The following is a 24892-nucleotide window of genomic DNA, read 5'->3' as shown; positions in this document are numbered from 1 at the left end:
TTATATTACGTGTTTAACAACGGACACAATAATACGGAAAAAAAATTACAAACCAAGAAACCTGGAAAGGGCAGGAAGGGGCATTAGGCTCACCTCACTAGGGGCCTCACGTGACGATTTCTGCCAGTTCACTCTTCTGTGAGCGGGTTTAAAGAAAAACGTATAAAATTAAATGCAACGCAAATGTCGATCCTAAGACGATGATAAAAAGTTGTTTGTACTCTCATTAAATTATTTTAATACATTTTTTTTATATATATCTAATAAGATATACTTGCAAAAACAACTTCCATTGCAAACTAAATATACATTAAGCAACGTTGAACACTACCATGTAATAACAATATTAGTTACCGATTATATCATAATATCTTAATTGCCTCAATCGTTTAACACATTAATTCGTGACATATAACGAGCATATTACATACTAGTTCTCGCAAGCGGCGTAACTCGGCGTTTTATTGATTATTCGTCAGCTGTTAGACTCAAAACTTGGAATTGAATTTTGCTTCATACTAAATTTCTTAATCAATTCTTGATTCAGCGGCTTGGCCGTGAAAGAGCAACAGACAGACGGAGTTACTTTCGCATTTATAATATGTATTAGTATAATTATTTATTTGGATAATAAAATCTTGCTGAAAATAACACTTACAAATAAATGTCAGCAGATAGTGCTATTTGTTAATGTAACATCAGAATGCGCTCAAGTTTTGAATTGCACCAAAGAGTTTTCATTACAGATATAAAAAGTTAAATATAATTTTTTAAACCTACAACAATAATAACCGCAGACGCAGACAAAAACTTAAAATTAATACTTGAGGAAAGTTGATCTTTCGACATCTCTAAAATTTGAGCTCTCTAAAAATAGGTCTCCTTCTTTTGTAAATTTTTAAAGTATTATTTAATTTACCGATTCGAAGCCTGGTAGGAGGTTAGTGATATTACATTTTACAATTAAATATTAAGTTGACTTTTAAACCTATTATTTATTTACAATTCAAGATTACACAAGCAAATATTTTTTTAAAATTATGAAAACAATATATCGGCAATGCAAGGACGAGTATCCGAACACAATTTTCCCGCCTCGTTTTGACAGTGACTTAATTACGGCGGAAGAGTAAATTGACGGGCAGTGTAATCTGTATTTGGTGGGTAATTATAATTAAAATAAATACCAGTAGTTTATAATGATTGAAACATGTCGCTTCGGTTTATAATTACACTTTTTCATCGCTCATCGCTTTTTAGGTCTTAATAAATACCAAAACTGAATGAGGAAATCTTATGGCATTTTAATGTTACAAAAAAATAAACTAATTAATTAGAATAACACTTCTGTTAATACGGAAGAAATGGCCAATCTTGTCCCTTGATGATGATGATGTCGGCCTGACCGATTTCGACCTTGGATTTGTTACTTACACTCTCTCAAAGGAGACCAGGCAACTACAAAGCTCATAATATTATAGTACAAAGGTGTGTGCGTGTAACACACATGCACTCTTTATTCCTTAACTCGCATAATCCGAGTAAATTCCACACGACCGGGAAGAATTCAGGCGCACACACATCCAACTCTTCAAACTTCCAACTTTTCAATCTATGTTCCCGGTATCCCCAGCCTTTAAGCCAACGAGGCTGTCAAAGATCAATGTAATGACACCAGAAGCCGCTTCCAATCACTATGTACACGCACGCCCGTATCTACCCACACACCTACAAAGTCACTAGCACGTATGTGGTTAGACATTTTTAGGTGATAACATTGATCGTCATTATTAAAATACATTTATAGCTTTTATTCAATAATTATAATATATTTTTAATTTAAGAATGTTACTTACACTAACAAATACATTTATTTAAATACAGCAATCCGTCATGGAATCTTCTGGAACAAAGTATTTTTAAATAGTTTTTTTACAAAATCTTTATAAAAAACTTGTACTATATCTGATCTTGTAAAATCGGTGCATGCTGTCACTTAATTGAATATTTTATAAAGGCGCGCGTTTTTTTTTAATAATTAATTAAGTAATTGTTAATATTATTTGATGGCTTATTTATTTTTAAGAGCGGGTCACCCCGAATGGAGTTGTAAGTGTCATGGCAACGCGAGCCGTTATGTTTTGATATAATCTACTCACTGTATTAATTGATGCAATAATCGTACACCACTAAAATCAAAGGATTACAAAGATTAATATCGATTAAGAGCAAATGGGTATGCACGCAACCATCTCATTTGAATATGGACAAAACGTAACGACAAGCGTTGCCATGACACTGACAACTCCATTCGGGGTGACCCTCTCTTAAAACTAAATCAGCCATCAAACATTGTTGCCAACTACTCGATTCATTAATTATCCAAATCAACAACCATAGTAACCGCGCCCCGATATATATATATATATGTTAATATATAAATATATACCAACTAATTAATTACGTTACTTATTTACATATGCCGGTCTAGCTCATTTACGGGTATAAAACCATGTTGATTTACATTTACTTTGATCTTAAATCAGAAATGGATATCTTCTTTCCTGTGTGAAAAACGTATACGCTCCATATATATAAATTGTAATTAAACACATCCGATACATCAATATGAATAAATTCGACCCTGAAACCTGTTTAACTGTTAACGTAATTTGCACCTTTTAATTAACTCGAAAAGATCAATCCAGAAGCATTTGTAGAAATTACTAGATAGTATTTATACGGATATAAAATTTTAAAGCAATAACAATATATAATTTCAAACTCAAATTCCTTTATTCAATATAGAAGCATTACACTTACTTGGTAAAGAGGGCATATTATTCGATACAAGATTATATTGATGACTAGCTGTGCCCGCGACTTCGTGCGCGTTGTTTAAATTTAAGTTATTTAGATATTGTAGTGTGACTTTATTTTTATTCTATATATAATTCTGAAATAAAAGTAGCCTTATTACATCCGCTATCTGCTAGTGAAAGTCCCATCGAAATCGGTTCAGCCGTTCCAGATATTAGCCGGAACAAACAGACAGACAGACAAAAATAGTAAAAAAAATGTTATTTTGGTATATGTACCGTGTATACATACATACATATGCATTTAGTAAAAATGGGTTTATTTTAATATTACAAACTGATACTCCAATTTTGTTATATGTATATAATTTTCCTACAATATAATATTTTGATATGTACTATATTTTTTATTGTTGTGTGTATTATTGGGATGTAGTTATGTGTAGTTTATTATTATACTTTGGTATAAATATTCTTTTATTATAGTTTTTATCTCTTCTATCTATATATACACTTACCTGTGTTCGTTCGAAGCCTCTATCACCAAAGGTTGTCTGTGAGAGATCGCTACAAGCGACAAGACAGCCTTTGCGCACCATTTTTCTTATGTATTTATGCGTTGTGCAATAAAGTATTTTAAATAAAAATAATATGTTATTGGAATTTTTTACATACACGCAATTAAAAACTATTTCCGGTTACGCCGAAGATGTGAAACTACGCGCCTAAAAGTACACGCAACTTATTTTTTGTTACCAGTATATAGATAACATACCAAAATACCTTTGCTATGTTTATTTAAAAAAGTTCATATATTTATGTTACATTAACATACCACATTAACAGCCTGTAAATTTCCCACTGCTGGGATAAGGCCTCTCCCTTTGAGGAGAAGGTTCGGAGCATATTCCAACACGCTGTTCCAATGCGGGTTGGTGGAATACACATGTGGCAGAATTTCGTTGAAATTAGATACATTCAGGTTTCCTTATAATATTTTCCTTCACCGCCGAGCACGAGATGAATTATAAACACAAATTAAGCACATGGAAATTCAGTGGTGCTTGCCTGGGTTTGAACTCGAAATCATCGGTCATGCATGCGTTCTAACCACTGGGCCATCACGGCTCTATCTTTATGTTAGTACAAACAATTAATTAGTAACTATCGTAAGCAAAGATCTGTTGCTTAAACTAATTCCAAGTTCATATTAAGTTGTCCAGTTCAATTAGTGATGCAAATTAGCGGAAGTCGTTTTTATGGTCAGCCGGTATTCGGTTTTCGCATTAGTCGCGTTACTGATAAAAGTTTATATAATTAAGAACATAGACAAAATCTATGATTACTCTATTATCTGTGACCTGTAAAATCGCTACGTAAGGAAACGTTTTTTTTTTTTATTTGTGTATTATTTTCTTATTGTGTTAGACAAAGGATTAATGCAGAGAGTCAAAATCAAAACCAGAATGTACTTTTATGTCATTTAACAAACTATAGCTTCACTTAGAGGCTACCACCACCGGTTCGGAATGTAGATTCTACCGAGAAGAACCGGCAAGAGAGTCTTAATGGTTTAACGCTCTCCTTTTGAGAAAAAGTATAGTAACGTGTTTAGTGGATAGTTTTTTTTTTCTAATCTATATATATATATATATCAGCTATCATATAATGACTAGCCAGAAAATATCAATATAAAATCAATAAATCGATCTGTTTATTTGTTTTTTCAATAATTCAATAAATAAATTCGTATAATAATTTCTAAGTCGTGACAAACACAATGTAAAAAATTAAATATTTTTACTAAAAATATTTTAAGTTAAAAAAATATAGGCTGAATAAAATAACCTTTGGCCATTTAAAAAAAAAATAGTTTATTATGAGAGACATCACAAAATGTCAACGTAAATAATAAAAAATAAAATAAAAGGACAAATATAAAATTGCATGAAATTGAAATAATGTTATACCAAATAAATACCAGAGCAACGCAATAAACATTAAAACATACAGCTTACATATACAAATATAATTTTATTAACAACCATTATGTTAAGAGAGATATCTTTACCGCTCAATATATTATTTTCAATTCAAGGAGAATGACATCAAAATCGATCTAAGAATTTTAAATGCAATACTTTTACTTTTTTATATATAATAAAATATATAAAAAAGTAAAAGATAAAATGGATAAATTTATATATGTATCTATGTATGTATATTAGAAAAAAAATAAACAACCTACTAAAAATGTTATCGGCCATTAACGTACTAAACGGACACCTATCAATCAAGTTCATTGATTGGTTATAAACTAACGTTAAATTTAAAATAATTCACTTGTAAAAATATTTATATATAAAAATGAAATATAAAACCAGTACAATAAAGTTTCACATATAAAACTTCGATTATCAGATTTCAGTCATTATTTCAATATAAGATCAAGATAATAACATCAACACGCTTTATTTTTATCTGCGTGCTGTTTATAGTTTTGTTTTTTTAATATATCGTATGAGGAACATACCCAACGTCGAAACGATTTAGATCAAAGACAGATTAAAAAGGTTTGATTAAAAAAAATCGATATAAATTCAATACGACATACATGTAATTAGTTATAAAAAAAAAAAAATACTTTCAATGTCACTAGTCTATGTACGATAAATTACTTAAACTTAAATTATTTTCGCGTTTTAATTAGCAAGGACGTTATATTGAGGATTATAAACAAATGTTTTCCTATTTATTAATTAAAATTAATCAAAATATTAATACGTCGAGCATTGGCTGAATGATTATGAGCCTAGAACATGAAAAAAACAATTTGTTATTACAAAAAAAAGTAACATGTTTTGAGAACTTAAAAATATTAAAGTTTAAAATTCATTGTACAATTTCGACTCAAGGGTGAAATTTTTAAGGGATATAAATTAATGCAATAACAAATGAATTATATGGTGTATTTATTTTAATAATATATATTAGTGTTGCAATTTAAAAAAATCATCCCAACGTATAAATACAAATTGTTACATGACGTAAGTATCCCATATTTTAAATTTCTTTCATTATTTATATATGTAAGTTTGTACATCGGAAACTGTATTTATGATTACACGACCGGCAATTAAATGTTAACAAGAATACGTGGCGACTTTGCTTGTAAATATTTATATTCATTTATACGTTTATGTTACTGGTTGCTAGTCTTTTAAGAAGCGCCAGGGCTGTACCCAGGTAGCCAGATTTAAGAGTCTGGAGGCCCCGGGGCCATTGGTTTGAACATTTTGATTTCTGTCAGTCAGGTTTGATAATAATGTGTTTCTTATTAAAAGTACTAACCTTCAAAATAGTAATCAGTAATAATATTATAATTTGCCAATATCTAGAAGCCTGACATATTTTACATTAAAACTGTTAACTCGTTGGAATCTCTCTTGTGATCTCTCGTGTGTGTTAGAGGCCCCTCTAGGGCAGCTGCCCCAGTTGCCTTCCCCTAAATCCAGTACTGTCTGGGTAAGTACCAGCCTCTCGTCATATATTCTACCACCAAGCTGTGTTTGGGTTTGAAAGGTGAGTGAGCCAGTGTCACTACAGGGACGAGGAAGACATTTTAGTTACCATGGGTGTCGCATGGGCGATGTAAGGAATGGTTACAATTTCTGACAGCGCTAATGTCTACGGGCAGGGCAAACTTACCATGACCCATTTGCCTACCAATGATATTTTTTCTCTGTAATTTACATTTTGTCCCTTGATAACATATAACCTTAAAAATCAATCTGATAAAAAATATTGCTGGCCATTAAAAAAGCAGTCCTCGGTAAAAAATAATTGAACATATTTCTTGGAAGATAATATAAATTAAAAAAAAATATAAGCAATTGTGCTTTGCGCTTTACACCGCCATTAGACTATTAAGCAAATCAAATTTAATTATTTTATTTGTAATTTCTAATACCATACCCTAATGCAAAATACAATAAATATATATATAATATAATAAGCACTTTAAATTGCGACAAACAAACAAACACAAAGCGATTCAATTTATTGAGTAAAAATACTTAAATATTTTTTAGGCGGGAAATGTCAACTGTCAAGATCCATTTTGCAATTTAAAAAAAAAAAAAACGAGATTCAGAGCGATGCATTGTTTTTGTTCAATTTATCCAATTAAGTCGACGTATATCTACTTTTGTACGGAATACATTGAGATTTAACGACACGGTGATATTAAATAAATTGTCTTTTTTTTTCATTGAATGACGTAGTCACCTCTATAGCCGTTGGTATTTTAATATGTAGGGAACCTACCTCATTAATGGCATCTAAGAAAGAGGTATTTACTTAAATAAGTACGGGCGTAAGAAATTCTAGTCGAATGGTATATGGCAAATAATTAAATTAAAATAATAATTATTATTATGATTATCTTTACATATAACAAAATTGGAGTGTCTGTTTGTAATGTTAAAATAACCCATTTTTACTAAATGCATATGTATGTATACACGGTACATATACCAAAATAACATTTTTTACTATTTTTGTCTGTCTGTCTGTTTGGTCCGGCTAATCTCTGGAACGGCTGAATCGATTTCGACGGGACTTTCACTGGCAGATAGCGGATGTAATAAGGAGTAATTTAAGCTACTTTTATTTTAGAATTATATATAGAATAAAAATAAAATCACGCTACAATATCCAAATAACTTAAATTCAAACAACGCGCACGAAGTCGCGGGCACAGCTAGTGATAAATATAATTTCTTCTTTTTTTTTAATAAAATTTGACATTTATTTAAAAATTAGAATAAAAAAAATATCTTAAAGTAAAGTTAAGGTGTGAAGTTGTCTATTTTGACAGTTAAGCAACTTAATCATGTAGTTAAAACGACATCGCATGCGCGCGTTTTAAAAATTCACACTCCCCATTTAATTTATTCATAACTTCAAAAATATCGTAAAAATAATTTAAAATATAAGGGGTGCCAATATATCGTTATCAAATACTTAATCTTCTATACTAGAGATATCTCCTATCGGTACGGTCCTCTTCCAATCACAGGACGAGAAAAATCAAATAAACAACTTTGACATTGAATTAACGTGATATCATTGGTCGAGAGTTTGATTAATTTATGATCTGCATTATGGATTCGTTTAAAGATGGCGTTTTTAATTTGAATGTCAGCGAAGTCGTTATCGGAGCTTTGGGATTGAATTTAAAGTGGGTACAAATAGTTGGGTAAAATAATTTGTATTTTAAATAAAGATATATCAATCAAGAACTGTTTAGTGCATAGTCTACCAGAGTTATTAGTAAAACGCATAGAATACCTAGGTAAATCTATGGTAGTATATATTATCTTGATTCCTTTTTTATTCAATAGACATTTATTAAATCTAAATCTGTTATGTTTATTATATGTCGGTATAATTATTGTCTAATCTATTAATACCATTACAATTATGGCCGTTATCGAATTAATTACACTTTAATACTCTCAGCAAAAAATATAAAAAATATTGTGCCACATTGTCTCGGCTCTGAAGTCTGAACTAACCTCCCGCTGTCATTCCCTTTTCCGTCACCGTGATATAATTTAAATTTTAAACAGCTTGTCTAGGAGTATTCATATAAGTCAATTTTAATAGACTTTAGTATTTTTGTCAATTTTAAAATATGTACTATACATATACTAACTTTGTTTTTGGTATAAGTTGGCGGACGAGCAAATGGGCCACCCGATGGTAAGTGGTCACCAACGTCCATAGGCAATGGTGCTGAAAGAAACATTTTATTACATCGCTAATGCGCCACCAACCTTGGGAACTTAGATGTTTTGTCCCTTGTCCCGGTAGTTACACTGGCTCACTCACACCCTTCACACCGGAAAAGGGAGAATATCTGATGAGTGGATGGCACCTACCCAGACGGGCTTGCACAAAGCCTTAACACCAAGTAGTACTATTTACATATTGAAATTAGCGCAAAGTTATAAATTAATTTATTAATCAACCTAATTTTTAATCATATGGTCATAATATTAATTGTTAGTAAGAAAAAGAAATTGCAAAATTTTTGTCGTAAATTCGTCGCCGTTTCAAAGCTTGCTTTATTACAATAAAATAAATATATATTATGTGCGTATATATAGATTAGTATATAACAACAATAAAAAGTACATAATTTATTTTAGTATAAAAGAAAGGCTTGATCGCCTTGCATCATATTTAGGATTTGTTTTACATATCTTCCCTCTCTCTTTGACAATCTTGACATTTCGCTCTAACAGCTGAATGTTTTCTTCTTCGTCTAGAAGTTTCGCGAACACGGTCATAATGTCACTCGGTAGCATGTTTGAGTCGTCAGCTAATCTGTCAAGTTTGACAGCAATGGCGGCTCGAGACTCTGAAGTCAGCTGCAAGTCGTATGCAAAGTCTTATTAATTATTAATAATAAAAAATTAAAGTGAATTATAACAAAATTCAATACAAGGTACAAAGATGACAAATTGTTATTTATTTAGGTACAACACAAGACACGGTAATATGCGCAACCGATCTTGTTACATACTCATTATAACAGAGAGAGTATCGCTGGTTTTGGTGGGTCGTGAGCATTACCGTCTGAGAGGGCCCCGAAGAACCAACAATTTACCAAATTAAAAAAAATATCTAGCAAAAGGCCCCCAAATTCATGGGTGCCCAAGGGCCCCAGCATTGCTTGAGACGGCTCTGGTCGTGAGGCATACAAACAGCTGGAGTCTCAAATACTCTATCTATCTTTATAGATAACAGACAGATACAATTTTTATGCTTACAAAAGGGGGTAAAAAAAACGACAGCAATGTTATTGAGTAATTTCTGAGCACCCCTGAGTATGATAACCAGCGTTACTAACGTTAGTTATAATTATCAATAAACCTTGTATATAAAACAATAAAATACTACAAAAAATCTAGAAATCTTATCATTTTAATATCTTTACTAACTTTTAAAATCGTATTGTTAAATTTCTCCAATCCGACATCAACTTCGTCCATCGGATTCCTGGATTTCAACCATCCGTAGTTAGTGTTGATTGAACCTCGACGCTGCTGAAACTTGGACTCCTTAATCAAAGTTCCAATCTAAGAAAATTAAAAAAAAAACGCCTTCATATTTTTAATTTCAAATACACGTTAGATGTGAAAAGCTAATAAATAAAGCCGATTATCCCCGATTCCTATAGTCTAAAAATAGGACGTAACACTGGGGCCGTTGATGCGTGAACATATCCTCACATGTCCTATTTAGGTCGCCCCTAAAGGATAGGACGGTAGACGGGGTGGCCTCGCACTTTCGCAGTATCGAGGAGTGCGAGAATGTGAATTCGCCTTCATGAGGAGACTTCCGCGGACACGTTAAATAGTCACGATACCGCAGTCTCTCCGATTCGTGAACGATAGTGGTTTTAGTGGAATTTAATCCCACATAATCTGGTACCTTTCTGAAGGTTTTCATTTAATGTAAAAGTGTTAATCGGTAGGGACGTATTATGTCAACCGACATTATCATATATATGTATCACTGAATTTATATCTACTTTATTTGATAAAGGAAAACATTGTGAATTGCTGTAATTTTATCCGACACAAATTTTCACATGCATAGCTATCAAGACACAAGGAACAGCTACGTGTAGCCTTCTCGTCGAAAAGAAGCCTTATCTCAGAAGTGGGACGTTCGTAGACTGTTACTTTACTTTTTACACAAAATGTTAAGTTAATGCTTGCAGTATCTTGGTGGTAGGGCTTTGTGCAAGCCCGTCTGGGTAGGTACCACCCATTCTACCGCCAAATAACAGTACTCTGTATTGTTGTGTTCCGGCTAGAAAGGTGAGTGAGCCAGTGTAATCACAGGCACAAGGGACATAACATCTTAGTTCCCGAGGTTGGTAACACATAGGTGATGTAAGGAATGGTTAATATTTCTTACAGCGCCTTTGTCTATGGGCGATGGTGACCACTTATCATCAGGTGGCCCATATGCTCGTCCACCAACCAATGTCATAAAAAAAAAGTTTTAAAATAAACTTAGACTGCAATTCTAAATGATATGATATATCAATGAATGAATAGTTTAATTCGTTTTAATGGATTGGCTGCTCTAAATAAATAAATAAAATAAACGAAAAGTTCACAAGAGCAAGACAGATTAAAAAAAAATTATAATTTGATTTTGAAATATTTAATTATAATATTAAAACTGTCTCGACCGATCAGAAGTTCATGTTACAGTCAAATGTAATTCCCTTTTCAACAAAACAGTCGCCAAGACATTCGATTCCAAAGCATAGAACGATACAATAACTAACATTCCGCTGATTAAGCATATTTAAGCGTCTTCATGCTTTGAGCATAAAGCATATTGTAGCTACCTAAACTTTATGACATTGATATTTTTAAATAAACTTCAAAAAGCTTCTAAATTAAAATACTCACATACTGAAGTAAATCGGACGAAGAGAAATTGTTCTCGGATATCAATAATTTCTCGCCGAAAAACATCGTGAACGGTATTTCCTGAACGAAGACAATGAAATAATAACAAAAAAAAAAAACAAAATCGCTCTTAAATAAAATTAAATACAGACACAATCTCGAGTGTCTGATAAATTATTTTTTTTATTTTCTCTACATTCATATTCACGATAAACGTTATCAAATAACGATATTAATTAAATATATCGAATGAAGTGCCGCGTGTTGGAGTAAAAAGGCATTCGTCAAGTTCATTAATAAAAAAAAAAACGTGTGTGACTCGGGACGCCCGACATAAGTTATGACTAGTTGAACTATTTTATATTGAAATTGTTTAACTTGAGAAAAGCTTAGGTTATTAATTTAACTTTATGTATATTATATATATATTAAAAATAGTTACTGTATAAATCTTGACCACGTAAAATGTTGGCAAGAATGCTAGCAGCATGTCCCCGTTGAATAGCAATCTATTAGGAATACTATAACTAATAGGAATTGTTCGATCCTCGGGGCTAAAAACGAACCAGCCCTCCTGTCACCAGTGGAGGCAACAAGGCGAGGTGTTATACGTTTAATGAAGCTTTTTGCACCATTACTCCAAGTGCCAAGTATTTCGACAGCAAATGGGACAAAAAAGTAATAATAATAATATGATAATGTAATTAAAGGTTATATATTAATAAAATCTTTTTTTTTAATGCATTGGTTGGCGGACAAGCATATGGGCCACCTGATGGTAAGTGTTCACCACCGCCCATAGACAAAGGCGCTGTAAGAAATATTAACCATTCCTTACATCACCTATGCGCCACCAACCTTGGGAACTAAGATGTTATGTGCCTTGTGCCTGTGATTACACTGGCTCACTCACCCTTCTAACCGGAACACAACAATACAGTGCACTGTTATTTGGCGGTAGAATATCTGATGAGTGGGTGGTACCTACCCAGACGGGCTTGCAAAAAGCTCTACCACCAAGTAGTAGTTTTATTGATTATAAACATTAGAATTTTGTGCATGTACATTAATAGTATAATTATTGCCAGCCTCCCGCTGCCGTATGCGTTAGAGAAAGGGGAGCCAGACAGAGTGGCGCCGTAACGCGTTACATAACGAAGCGGTTTACCCTCCCATAGGAAGTTATCACTTCGAAAGTATATTGTGGTCAACTTCGCTACACTGTTTTCATGTCGAAGGTAAACATTGAAATTACTATTCTCTGCTTCGTGTTATAATTAAACAATTTTATTTTAAAAAATTAAAATATTGTCTTGTTATTGTTTAATTAATTTAATTCACACGACGTTTTAATAAAAATTTAATTTCATCTCGTTTAATTGTTCTCAAGCATTGTTGATTTATGATTATTATTATTTATTAATTTATTACTTATTTCATTGTCCATTATTTAATACATACTACTTATATAGCGAATGCAACTTCGTTCCGTGACAGCTCTCTTTTTATTACGTTTGGCCGTTTCTATTTTAATTATGAAACGGAAGGCAATAACAACTAGTACATATTATACAGCTCTGTTAATCACCCCCCCCCCCCCTTTTACTATCAATAATTTCTCTTTTTTTCTGTTATTTCAGTTGTCATGTTATATCCCCCCCCCCCCACCTGTTACTATCAATAATCCTTTTTTCTGTTATTTCAGTTGTCATGGGCAAAACAGTCTCTCTTGCATATAGTAAATGACGTTCCGAAAAGAATGGTCTGGGTATTCAACTAGTCACTGGATAATCAGATGTGACGTCACTAATAGTCGCAGACGGGCTTGGCGGACACTTCCAGCAGTAACTGTCGAACAATTTCCAGGAAGAAAAATAAAAAAAACAACATAATTCATTGCTATTTAATTATCAACATAAATAATTTTCAACATTTGGTTTAGCGTAAATGTATCACAGAAAATTGTAAAAAAAAAAAACAAAAACTATACGAATATATTCAAATTTCAGATTGGTAGATCATTTAGCTGTTATAAGTTGTCGACCGCGGCTTCGACTTTAGGGGTTCGATCTCAAGTCGACCTTGGAATTCAAGCTTAGTTCATACAAAGTTTCATCAAATTCGGTTCAGTCGTTTGGCAACAGACAAACAGGAGCAACTTTCGCATTTAAAGGGTGTCCCAAAATTAACGCAAGATTTGAATATGCCGCCATTTGTGCAGTGAAGTGTTGGTAACCCTGAAAAAAAGCAATTTGACAGCTAACAGTATAGAGTTATTAAAAATGGAGCGTTACACGATAGAACAACGAGTCTTCATTATTAAAGAATATTTCAAAAATAGTGAAAGCTTGGCGGCTGCAGTTCGAAAATTTCATACAAAATATGGTCGGAATAGTGTTTTAACTTCGTCAACTGTGAAGAGATTAATTGAAAAATTCATGGAGACTGGATCCGTTGGAGACGCCAAACACACTGGTCGTCCAAAAACAAGCCGTTCAAATGTGAATGTCGAAGCAGTGCGTGAGAGTGTTGCTGACAATCTAGGAACCTCAATTCGACGTCGTGGACAAGAATTGCAAATTTCAAGAACCTCTCTACAGCGTATACTCACCAAAGATCTGTGTCTTCATGCTTACAAAATTCAATTAACACAACAATTGAAGCCTAATGACCATGCACAGAGAAGAGAGTTCGTTGAATGGATTATTGAACATCAACAAATGGACCCTGATTTTTCGAGCAAAATCATCCTAAGCGATGAAGCACATTTTCATCTTGATGGCTTTGTCAATCGCCAAAATTGCCGCATTTGGGGTTCGGAGAACCCACATGTGATTGTCGAAAAACAAATGCATCCACAACGCGTGACTATATGGTGTGGATTTTGGGCTGGAGGCATAATTGAGCCATATTTTTTTGAAAATGATGCTGGTCAAGCAGTGACTGTTACTGGTGCTCGATATCGCGACATGATTACACAGTTCTTTCTGCCAAAATTGGATGATATTGATGTGTCCAATATGTGGTTTCAACAATACGGTGCCACATGTCATACAGCCCGTGACACAATTCAATTACTGCATGAGACATTTCCAGGTCGTGTACTCTCTCGTTTCGGTGATCAAAATTGGCCTCCTAGATCGTGTGATTTAACACCATTAGACTTCTTTTTATGGGATTATTTGAAATCACAAGTCTATGTCAACAAGCCCACAACCACCCGTGCATTAAAGGAGGAGATTCAACGCTGCATCAACGAAATTCAGCCACATTTTTGCAGAATGGTCATGGAAAATTTCAACAAGAGTGCGCATGTGCATGCAAAGCCGTGGAGGCCATTTGTCCGATGTGTTATTCCATACATAACCCTATCCTATGTACTTTACGAGTCAATAAAAATATAACTATCAAAAGACTAAAAACGGCGTTTTCTATTTAATTCAAATCTTGCGTTAATTTTGGGACACCCTTTACATATAATATTAGTATAGATCTGTTTATAGAAAGAACTGTTAAATATCTTGCCGGTTCCGTAGAATCTACATTACCAACCAGTGAAATAGATTGAATTCCAAAATGATTATCAAAAGTAAGTATTATAAAACCTTAATTTAATCTATTCCTATAACAAAATTGGAGTGTCTGTTTGTAATATTAAAATAACCCATTTTTACTAAATGCATATGTATGTATACACGGTACATATACCAAAACAACATTTTTTACAATTTTTGTCAGTCTGTCTGTTTGTTCCGGCTAATCTCTGGAACGGCTGAACCGATTTCGACGGGACTTTCACTGGCAGATAGCGGATGTAATAATGAGTAACTTAGGCTACTTCTATTTTAGAATTATATATAGAATAAAAATAAAATCACGCTACAATGTCCAAATAACTTAAATTCAAACAACGCGCACGAAGTCGCGGGCACGGTTAATTGTATTTACATTTATTTATTTTAAACAGCAGATTATCACGCCCAACTGACAGATATCAGTGACGCCCTCTCTCAGCGGTATGACTATGATTTGACGTCGTTTGTAAACACACTGTTATTTAGAATTAACAATTTTAAACAGACAGACAGTTCATGGTTTACCGCACTAGACACTATAGCTGAGTAATTTATAGAACGTCTATAAGCTTTCATTCCAGAATTTAACATTCTTTTCGTGTCATATTTCCTATCGAAACGAAACCCCCTCCCCCTCCCCAAAATTCCAACAATAACAGACTAAATAATCCACCAATCATATTTAATATGTGTGCGATTATAATTAAACAATATCAAAACGTAAATATATAAATTTGAAAATGGAATCCAAACGTCACTGGTGGTAATCTACTCCCTTAGGGAGTACTTTGATGATATAACATATTTGCACCCATTCCGACTGTAACGCCATCTACATTTTCAATTTTAAATATAATTCCTAATAATTATCATCACTGGTGTAATATTGCAAAGAACATTATTCTAGAATAATTTACAAATAATTTCTATTATCTATTTTATAAATAATAAAAATAATATTAAAAAAAAAACATAACAAAACTACCAAAAATCATACACTTATTTATTTAATAAGGCATAATTAAGGCATACCGTGTGTAACCTACACCCAAATATAACAAAAAAATAAAAAAAAATAACGCACCATCAACGCAGTTCACGAGTTCTTGCGTCAAAAATGTTTTACGTAAACGTTACGTATTGTAACATCGCCATAAATATCGACCTTGATATTTGACATCGCGTACAAAGCAATTTCTTTAAACGACGGACCTAAACTAAAACACTAATGGGAATTATGAAGCTAATAAAATAAAAATAAATGTTGTAAACAAGTCAGGTCAACTTGTGTGTGTGTGGGTTTGTGCGTGTGCGCAAATATATGTGCTCTCCCCCCTCTCATTATCTCACTTAGTCGTCAAATAATTTCGGAATTTAATATAATGTCTATTGATATAAAATACTTTATCACTCAAAATTATTTTTTGTTGTAACTATTATATTGGAGGAACTAAACTTTGCGAAGTCTTAGACGATTGTAAACAGCCTTGCTAAACCTAGTTTTTTTTTTATTGGTAAGTAATTGTATTTATCTGCATTTGAATCTTACAAACTTTTTAAACTTATTTAATTTTTTTTTTTTAAATGTATTGTTTGTAAAACTTTTATAGTGCGGGATGCCTTTTTGTAGTCTATGTATGTATATGTTTACAAGTCGTACTTAATTATATTTTTGTGACATTTAACTAATCTTTAAAAAGTTCTTTTTTTAAATAGAAGCGTCGTTTTCAAATATCTCGTGTGTCTATGGCTTTATAATATATATATTATCTATTAATTAACTTTTTCTTTAATTTGACCAGAATATGGCCACAGAGCCAGTGCCGGAACCAATCTCAACAGCAAAGCTGGTCTCGCCATGTTTAATATAAATTGTAACGTATAGAACTTAAACGCGCTGGCTCTAGTGATGTTCTCCTCGAGTTGTTTGAAAGCGTATATCGATGCGGCGGTTGCGAATATCGATATTATAAGCGATCTGTTCTTTGTGTTGTGACGGTACCTGTAAGAAAAAATGTTTTGTCATTTTCACAAATAACTTTGTCAAATGTAAATAGTTTTGATATTTGATTTTGTTTTATAACGATGTTCTTAATCACAGATTACACTATAGACACTCAGCCAATGAGAGGTAGGCCGTTTAAGTGTAAAACTTCATCCGTTACGACACTTTTGCTAATGCGAGTTTATGTGTACACAAGCTTATGTCTGTGTGGGGTGTCACCGTCACGGTATTCGTGTGTGTTTAACAATTACTACTGTTGTTACCAAACAAATATTATTTTTTAATCTTTATTTATTTACTCCTGAACATTGTTTAGTTTGTTTCATTAATACATACCAAATAAAGTGACTTCGTCCCAACCGAGTATTCCAGGACATATTATATTACGTGGCAAAGTATATTACGTGGTCACCACTCCAAATACATCGGCTATCAGAAGGATAATCTATTCTATTTAACCTTAATCTATGGTATAAGGATGTTACGCTCCTTATGCCTGCTATTGCAATGACTTACCAATTTCGAGAACCGCAATACTTTGATGATTGATGATAGAATACATTAATTGATGGTACTTACCCTGATGAAACTGCATTTGTACTACGACGAGATAGTTAGATAACAGCAACGATCACCTACCTGATGATAAAACATCTCTGCCGAAATACGTTGTGCAAGACATGCAAATGCCACGAATAAAGATAGATACTGACTGCGACCAGTAGTGGTGAATATAACCGGTGACGTCACGCAGTAGAGCGAGACGCACTGCAGCGTACTCACTCGGCGAGGGCGGGCGACACGCTCAGCGCGCAGCCGAGCAGGTTGGCGGTGCACTGCACGAGGGCGGTGACGTCACGCGCTAGAGCGAGACGCACTGCAGCGTACTCACTCGGCGAGGGCGGGCGACACGCTCAGCGCGCAGCCGAGCAGGTTGGCGGTGCACTGCACGAGGGCGGTGACGTCACGCGCTAGAGCGAGACGCACTGCAGCGTACTCACTCGGCGAGGGCGGGCGACACGCTCAGCGCGCAGCCGAGCAGGTTGGCGGTGCACTGCACGAGGGCGGTGACGTCACGCGCTAGAGCGAGACGCACTGCAGCGTACTCACTCGGCGAGGGCGGGCGACACGCTCAGCGCGCAGCCGAGCAGGTTGGCGGTGCACTGCACGAGGGCGGTGACGTCACGCGCTAGAGCGAGACGCACTGCAGCGTACTCACTCGGCGAGGGCGGGCGACACGCTCAGCGCGCAGCCGAGCAGGTTGGCGGTGCACTGCACGAGGGCGGTGACGTCACGCGCTAGAGCGAGACGCACTGCAGCGTACTCACTCGGCGAGGGCGGGCGACACGCTCAGCGCGCAGCCGAGCAGGTTGGCGGTGCACTGCACGAGGGCGGTGACGTCACGCGCTAGAGCGAGACGCACTGCAGCGTACTCACTCGGCGAGGGCGGGCGACACGCTCAGCGCGCAGCCGAGCAGGTTGGCGGTGCACTGCACGAGGGCGGTGACGTCACGCGCTAGAGCGAGACGCACTGCAGCGTACTCACTCGGCGAGGGCGGGCGACACGCTCAGCGCGCAGCCGAGCAGGTTGGCGGTGCACTGCACGAGGGCGGTGACGTCACGCGCTAGAGCGAGACGCACTGCAGCGTACTCACTCGGCGAGGGCGGGCGACACGCTCAGCGCGCAGCCGAGCAGGTTGGCGGTGCACTGCACGAGGGCGGTGACGTCACGCGCTAGAGCGAGACGCACTGCAGCGTACTCACTCGGCGAGGGCGGGCGACACGCTCAGCGCGCAGCCGAGCAGGTTGGCGGTGCACTGCACGAGGGCGGTGACGTCACGCGCTAGAGCGAGACGCACTGCAGCGTACTCACTCGGCGAGGGCGGGCGACACGCTCAGCGCGCAGCCGAGCAGGTTGGCGGTGCACTGCACGAGGGCGAACATCGGCGTCGTGGACACGTGGATGCTGTCCGGGTTCTCACACCAACGGAACGCCTAAACAAGAAATTTAATACATATAAATATCTCAGTACATTATTAATTGGTAAAATTGGTAAAAGACAGGAACTTGCACTGACTTATTGGAACTCTCCTGCCTCTCCGTAAGACAAAGTCCTTGTATAGCCATCAAGCCAAGTTGAAATATTCGATGACATCAAAACCCTACCTTGGAAACCATTGGATTTGGATCTTAATAGCACCTAGGTACATAACCAGTTATGAAGTTCACCATTATGCAAATATACCTCGACACATACATTGCCTGTGCCTTTATGGTATATCTTTGATTTGTAATTTTATTTTCACTTTAACATGTTTTTAATTCCAGTCAGCTTAACAATAATTATGAGGATAACATTTTTTTCTATATAAGACATACCTATTTATGTTTAGTACAAAATTTTTTTATTTAATTTAGGTTACCAAATCAAAATGAACACTCACCAATTTAACCGTATAGTGTGGATCGATACCGCACAACACGAGACTGTAGTAAGTGACGACACTGATCAATATGGCGACTATAGCACTAACCACGTGCCATATCACCGCCTGACTGGTTGGCATGGTGGCGTGAGTGCTATACCGCCATATAAACGGATCAGTCACGTATATACAGAGTGCTGGAGCTAGGAATAAACCTGAAAAAAATGAATACTACTATAAGAGGAGAAAAGCCAAATGAACAATATTTGACGGCAAATTCAAGCGATATCATTGGTCGAGAGCTTGATTTATCTATGATATTCTCTATGGATTTGCGAAAAAATAGCGTTTAGGACCGACCGTTTGGATGGAGTAATATTAAAGTTCATAAGTAGTTGAGTGTAATAGCATTGTATTATAAATAAATAAATCAAAATATTCTTTATTCAAGAGCTCTCATGTTATTGTGCTACCCGTTCGGAAAGTAGATTCTACCAAGAACCGGCAAGAAACTCAGTAGGTACTCTTATCCAACATTTTAATTACAGAGTCAGTAAAGTAAAATTACACTTTTATAATAAGGTCACATTAAAGACTTATACTGAATTTTTTTTCTTTCTAATATTACTGGTGGTTGGAAGCATATTTGGTAAGTCGGTCCTGGTACACCCAATTTTAATATATGTTTGACTTAAAACAATACTCATTATATATCCTGCTACAATTATAATTAATTTAAATTTAAACATAAATGTCCCATCCAGAGTATTGAAATAAATGTACGCCTAGTGCACGTCGACTTCACCTGGCAACACAGTTCGCGTTATGTCAGGTGGGGTGCTAAGACAGTCTCAATGTGTCATGGGTCAGTCGAGTGCTGCATTCTTTGCCTGACTCCGGTCAGATACAGACGCAAGGAGCGGTCATATTTCATTACCAACCTGCTATAAGTGTACCAAGATTGAATAGAGATTATTACACGAATATCCACTAGGCACCAGAAAATTTCCCACTGCTGGGCAAAGGCCTGCTCTCCCTTTGTGGAGAAGGTTAGGAGCATATTCCACCACATGTGGCAGAAAATCGTTAAAATTAGACACATGCAGGTTACCTCACGATGTTTTCCTTCACTACCGAGCACTAGATGGATTGTACAAGTTAAACACATGAAAATTCAGTGTTGCTTGCCTGGGTTTGAACCGGCAATCATCGTTAAGGTGTACGCATTCTAACCACTTGGCCGTCTCAGCTTGCTTCAACATATACAAGTAATTATTGCTTACCTAATAATGCACCCAATAAACACTGATGTGGGAAGTGTGTTGCAACAAACAGCCTCGCAAACATTACAGATATTAGGGCAAACCCAAACAGCGGATATGTGAAGTATTTCCACCACCACAGATTCCACTTCCTGTAAATTTAGAAAACAAATCAATTAACATAACATAGTGAAAAGGCTTATCTATAAAAAAATACAAAGCAGGTTAATGGACTATTATATATGTAAGCTTTGTGAGCATTCGAGTGTTGGCAGTTGAGTCGAAGGAGGCCGTCTCAGTAAAAAACAATATCATATTTTTTTAATGACATAAGAAGTGTCAATTAATTTAAATTATAACTTAAATATTTATTTAAAACGTAGTGATAAACGTTTTTTTTTATTAATTAGTATTTTAGTTCAGTTAAGAGTGGAAAGGACAATTCCAGTTCTCTTTAAGGAAATAAATAAAGCATGAACATTGCAATTGTCGATTCTCTATTTTTTAGGTTTGTATTAGTTAACCATTTGTATTGTAAAATTTATTTGTTATTAACAAAATTAAACTCTATTTTTTAGATGAATCAAATTGTTTAATGCTTGAAAAACCCACGACCTTATATATACATATATGTAAAAATAATGCAAATATTTAAAACAAACATACTTTTTTAATTTGCTATATTTTGTAAGTTTTTTTTTGGCCAACTGCATATAAACAAAGACTGTAGAGTGAGCCAGTGTAATTACAGGCACGAAGGACATAACATCTCATTGTGAGTTACCAAGGTTGGTGGAGCATTGGTCATCAGTTGGCCCAACCAATATGCAGTCACAAAATTAATTAACATACCTATCATTACATATGTGTGACATCCACATCACAGCTAGAATAAGAACAGATGCAGCTGTGGTTGTATGACCGGAAGGGCTACCGGGACCGGTCTCACAAGTTTGCGATGTTTGGTGTAAATGTGGCCGATTCGTGTTGCTATAGAATGTCGTTTCTCTGACCCACCAATACGGACGGTCTTCTAAAAGCCACCTGAAAATTCACAATTCATTATATTTAATAGCACAGATTAAAATTCATACATTGTTAAATAGCGCCACGCTTCTATAAACACCCGTTTGTTATATATTTTGTAACATAATATTATTATATGTGATAGTTTTGATTTTATTTAATGTTATATATGTGTGGAAAAATGTTAATGAGTTAGTACAAGAAATAAACACAAACTCCTGATACTCAACAGCAATAAGTCAGTAACTCTTGTGTGGGGCAATGTATATGGTTTTAACGGCAAAGTGTTCAATGTGTGCTAAAGGTACATATTATAGGTATTAGGTAGGATAAGCTAAATTGGTGAGTTCATGATAGGACATCCTGGGAATGAAATATAGTTTTTTTCTTTGTTAAGTTTTTGTTCTGTTGCTTCTTAAGTCTCAAGTCATGGTATTTTAATTTCCAAACCAATGCTAGTTTTTAATTTGACAATCAATAAGTAAACATAATATCTAATACTTAATATTAATACTTCTGCATTGAATAAAGGGTTTTGATTTGATTTAGTAAGCTTTAAACCTTCCAAATAGATTAATATAATACTTAAGCACAGATAGTGTAGAATTTACAATAATTTTCCATCAATATTTTCAACTATATTTTTGATACTCATGTTTTATCCAAATATATATACGTTAGTATATTTAATAACAGACAGACTGTTACTTTTGCAATTTAATATTAATTAAATTGCAAAAGTAACAGTCTGTCTGTTGCTCTTCCTCGGCCAAGCTACTGAACTTTTACTAAATAGTAGCACATGATTTTGTTGTCTAATAAAAACATTTCATATATTGTGGTACGAAAATTAAAAAAAGAAAATGTCTTACCATTTCATGACGGCATTCATCCAGCCCCCGAAAGACATACTCACGATCAGCTGAGAAGCAAATACCGAGTCCAAAATGGTGATAAGGGGGAACAATACTTCCATAACATAGTGTGGATTGGAGAAATGATTGACAATTTTAAAATATTCCCCATAGTCTCCCAGCCTTTAACAAATGTTAAAAATTCAAGTACTTCCTTTTAAATATTAAAATAACAAAAACAAACGCTTCAAAAGTACGAAGAGAAACGTAGTACGTAGATAAACATTAAATTCTTGTTGTAATGATTCATAGAAAATATTCACAAACATATTTTATACAATTGTAATTTTATAAAATATGTTTGTCTATATTAATGTATAGTGATTTTTTTGCTATTTCATTATTGAAATATTCTTAGAATCGAATAAAAAATATGTTTTTATTTGTATTGCGATAATAAATAAATTATTTACCAATATTGTACGAGTTCAATGCACGATACACCAAGCGCGTACACCTGTTCCATGTTTACAAAGTTTATTGTAAGTTAATATTATGTTACATAACCATATTAATTAATTTTAAATGCGAAAAAAAATGAATGTATATTTAAATCATAACAAATCGGCCTTTTCAATTCTTGTGAAGTCTGTACTGTCAAAATGACATGACCAATTACAGATATAAACAAAAAAATAATGAAGCAATATTTAAATAATATACTTAAAGAATTATAAATATATATATTATCATAAATCATATTTATGTATAACAATTTAATCACATTTATTACATACTTCCATTATTAAAAGACCATTCAAATATTTAATAAATATAAATATTTTTTTCTATTCGTCCATAGATGGCACTAAAGTCCTTATCATTTAATTCCATTGGATAAGAGATGGCAGGACTATATAATATTTCGAACAGATAGTACTTTTGATGACAATTATTTTTTAATATCATTTATCTTTTAATATTCGTTCTTTTAAATATATTTTTAATAGTATCCGAATTATGTTTTTTATGTTTATATTTTAAAAAACTAAAAGTGCAGAATCATTATGATTTTTTATTTATTCAGATTTAGACATATGTCACTATAGTCGCCCTCAGTTCAATCGAAAAATAAAGAATTTTAGTTGTTGTCATTTCTAGTTTTATTTAATATTTTATAGGTTTTATTAATTATATAATAGTTAAAAAATGTATTATAAGTACTTATCTCTAATTATTGCTTATATTTATTTTATATTTTTAATACTTGTTGTGCAATATGATAGTGCACGGTGAGACTACCTGTAAGTAGTACAACTTTTGCCTAGATAATTTTGAAATGTATTTTTTTTTATTTAGATGTAATATTGTATTTACTGTGATTGATTGTATTGTTGGTGGTCCTAATGAAAATAAATAAATTAATTAAAAAAATCTAAAACCTCGTCTTAAGGCATTTCACCTTCGGACACCTCGTCAAAATTCTAAATTTCACCCGCACCACCTAGATGTCCGAAAATTCACAACAGCGCGATTCTTAAGGCATTTTCTGCCTCGCACAAGTTCTCTGTAGAACCAGCTTTCGCCGGCGGTTTTTCCGAACCGATACGACTTGGGAACATTCAAGAAAAGAGCGTACTTATTCCTTAAAGGACGGCAACGCACCTGCAACCCCACTGTTGTTGCAGATATCCATGGGCGGTGGTAATCACTTTCCATTAGGTGAGCCTCCTGCTCGTTTGCCCCCTATAACATAAAAAAGGCCTTTACGAATTGCGATTCAGCGAGGAAATGCTACTTGCATTTTTGCAAACGTTCCACACTGTCATCACTTTGTACAAAAGCTATTTTTAATATTTATTCATACTTAAGCCTAGATTTAATTAAAATGAAAATAAAGTATCAAAAACGCTTTAACGCAACTTAACTACTTTTATGTCAAAAATAAATTAAATAAATATTAGTTATGATTTTATCATCATCCTCCTGCCCTCATCCCAATTTTACTTGGGGTTGGCGCAGCATGTCTTCTTCTTCCATACTTCTCTGTCGGACGTCATCTCACAAGTAACATTCTTTCTAACCATATCGTCTTTCACACAATCCATCCATCGTTTCTAGGGTCGTCCCCTACCTCTATATCCATCCACATCCATACTCAAAACCTTTCTCACAACATGATTTTATACGATTATCTTATTATGTCTTAAGATGTATTTATTGCTTTCAAAAATTCTAATAATCGCAAATTATACGGCATACATTTTCAAGATATTTTTTGTGTCTGGCTGGAGGCTCACTGGTACAAACAATATTGTGATTAAGTAAACTACTAAAAATATAACAATACGAATGTTGTTAATCGACAGTACTTTTTACTTAAATCCTCATGAATAAGCTATCTAGTTAAAAAAAAAAACAAC

General features: G+C 34.5%; 1 protein-coding gene across 1 annotated transcript; it reads right to left on the bottom strand.

Annotated features, from left to right (window-relative positions):
• Positions 1-15884: 15884 nt before the first annotated feature.
• LOC125074384 (glucose-6-phosphatase 2) lies at positions 15885-23106 on the bottom strand. The gene is made up of 7 exons (XM_047685701.1): positions 22943-23106; positions 22488-22652; positions 21442-21633; positions 20611-20741; positions 19346-19542; positions 18774-18895; positions 15885-16897 (listed from the first exon to the last, which is right to left on the bottom strand). Exons 1-7 carry the CDS (start codon positions 22993-22995, stop codon positions 16669-16671), a joined length of 1089 nt encoding a protein of 362 aa, XP_047541657.1. The 5' UTR covers positions 22996-23106; the 3' UTR covers positions 15885-16668.
• Between the last annotated feature and the right edge of the window lie 1786 nt (positions 23107-24892).

Source organism: Vanessa atalanta, chromosome 27, assembly GCF_905147765.1.
Source record: "Vanessa atalanta chromosome 27, ilVanAtal1.2, whole genome shotgun sequence".
Lineage (NCBI taxonomy): Eukaryota > Metazoa > Arthropoda > Insecta > Lepidoptera > Nymphalidae > Vanessa > Vanessa atalanta.
This window is presented reverse-complemented; position numbering and strand designations above follow the sequence as displayed.

What these genes read in the sequence shown, in the direction of transcription:
- LOC125074384 (XM_047685701.1), bottom strand. Translation starts at nt 22,995, where the DNA reads ATGGAACAGGTGTACGCGCTTGGTGTATCGTGCATTGAACTCGTACAA. An exon ending in ATGAATGCCGTCATGAAATG is followed by an intron (nt 21,634 to 22,487) that starts GTAAGACATTTT and finishes GTGAATTTTCAG; the next exon opens with GTGGCTTTTAGAAGACCGTC. An exon ending in TTTATTGGGTGCATTATTAG is followed by an intron (nt 19,543 to 20,610) that starts GTAAGCAATAAT and finishes CATTTTTTTCAG; the next exon opens with GTTTATTCCTAGCTCCAGCA.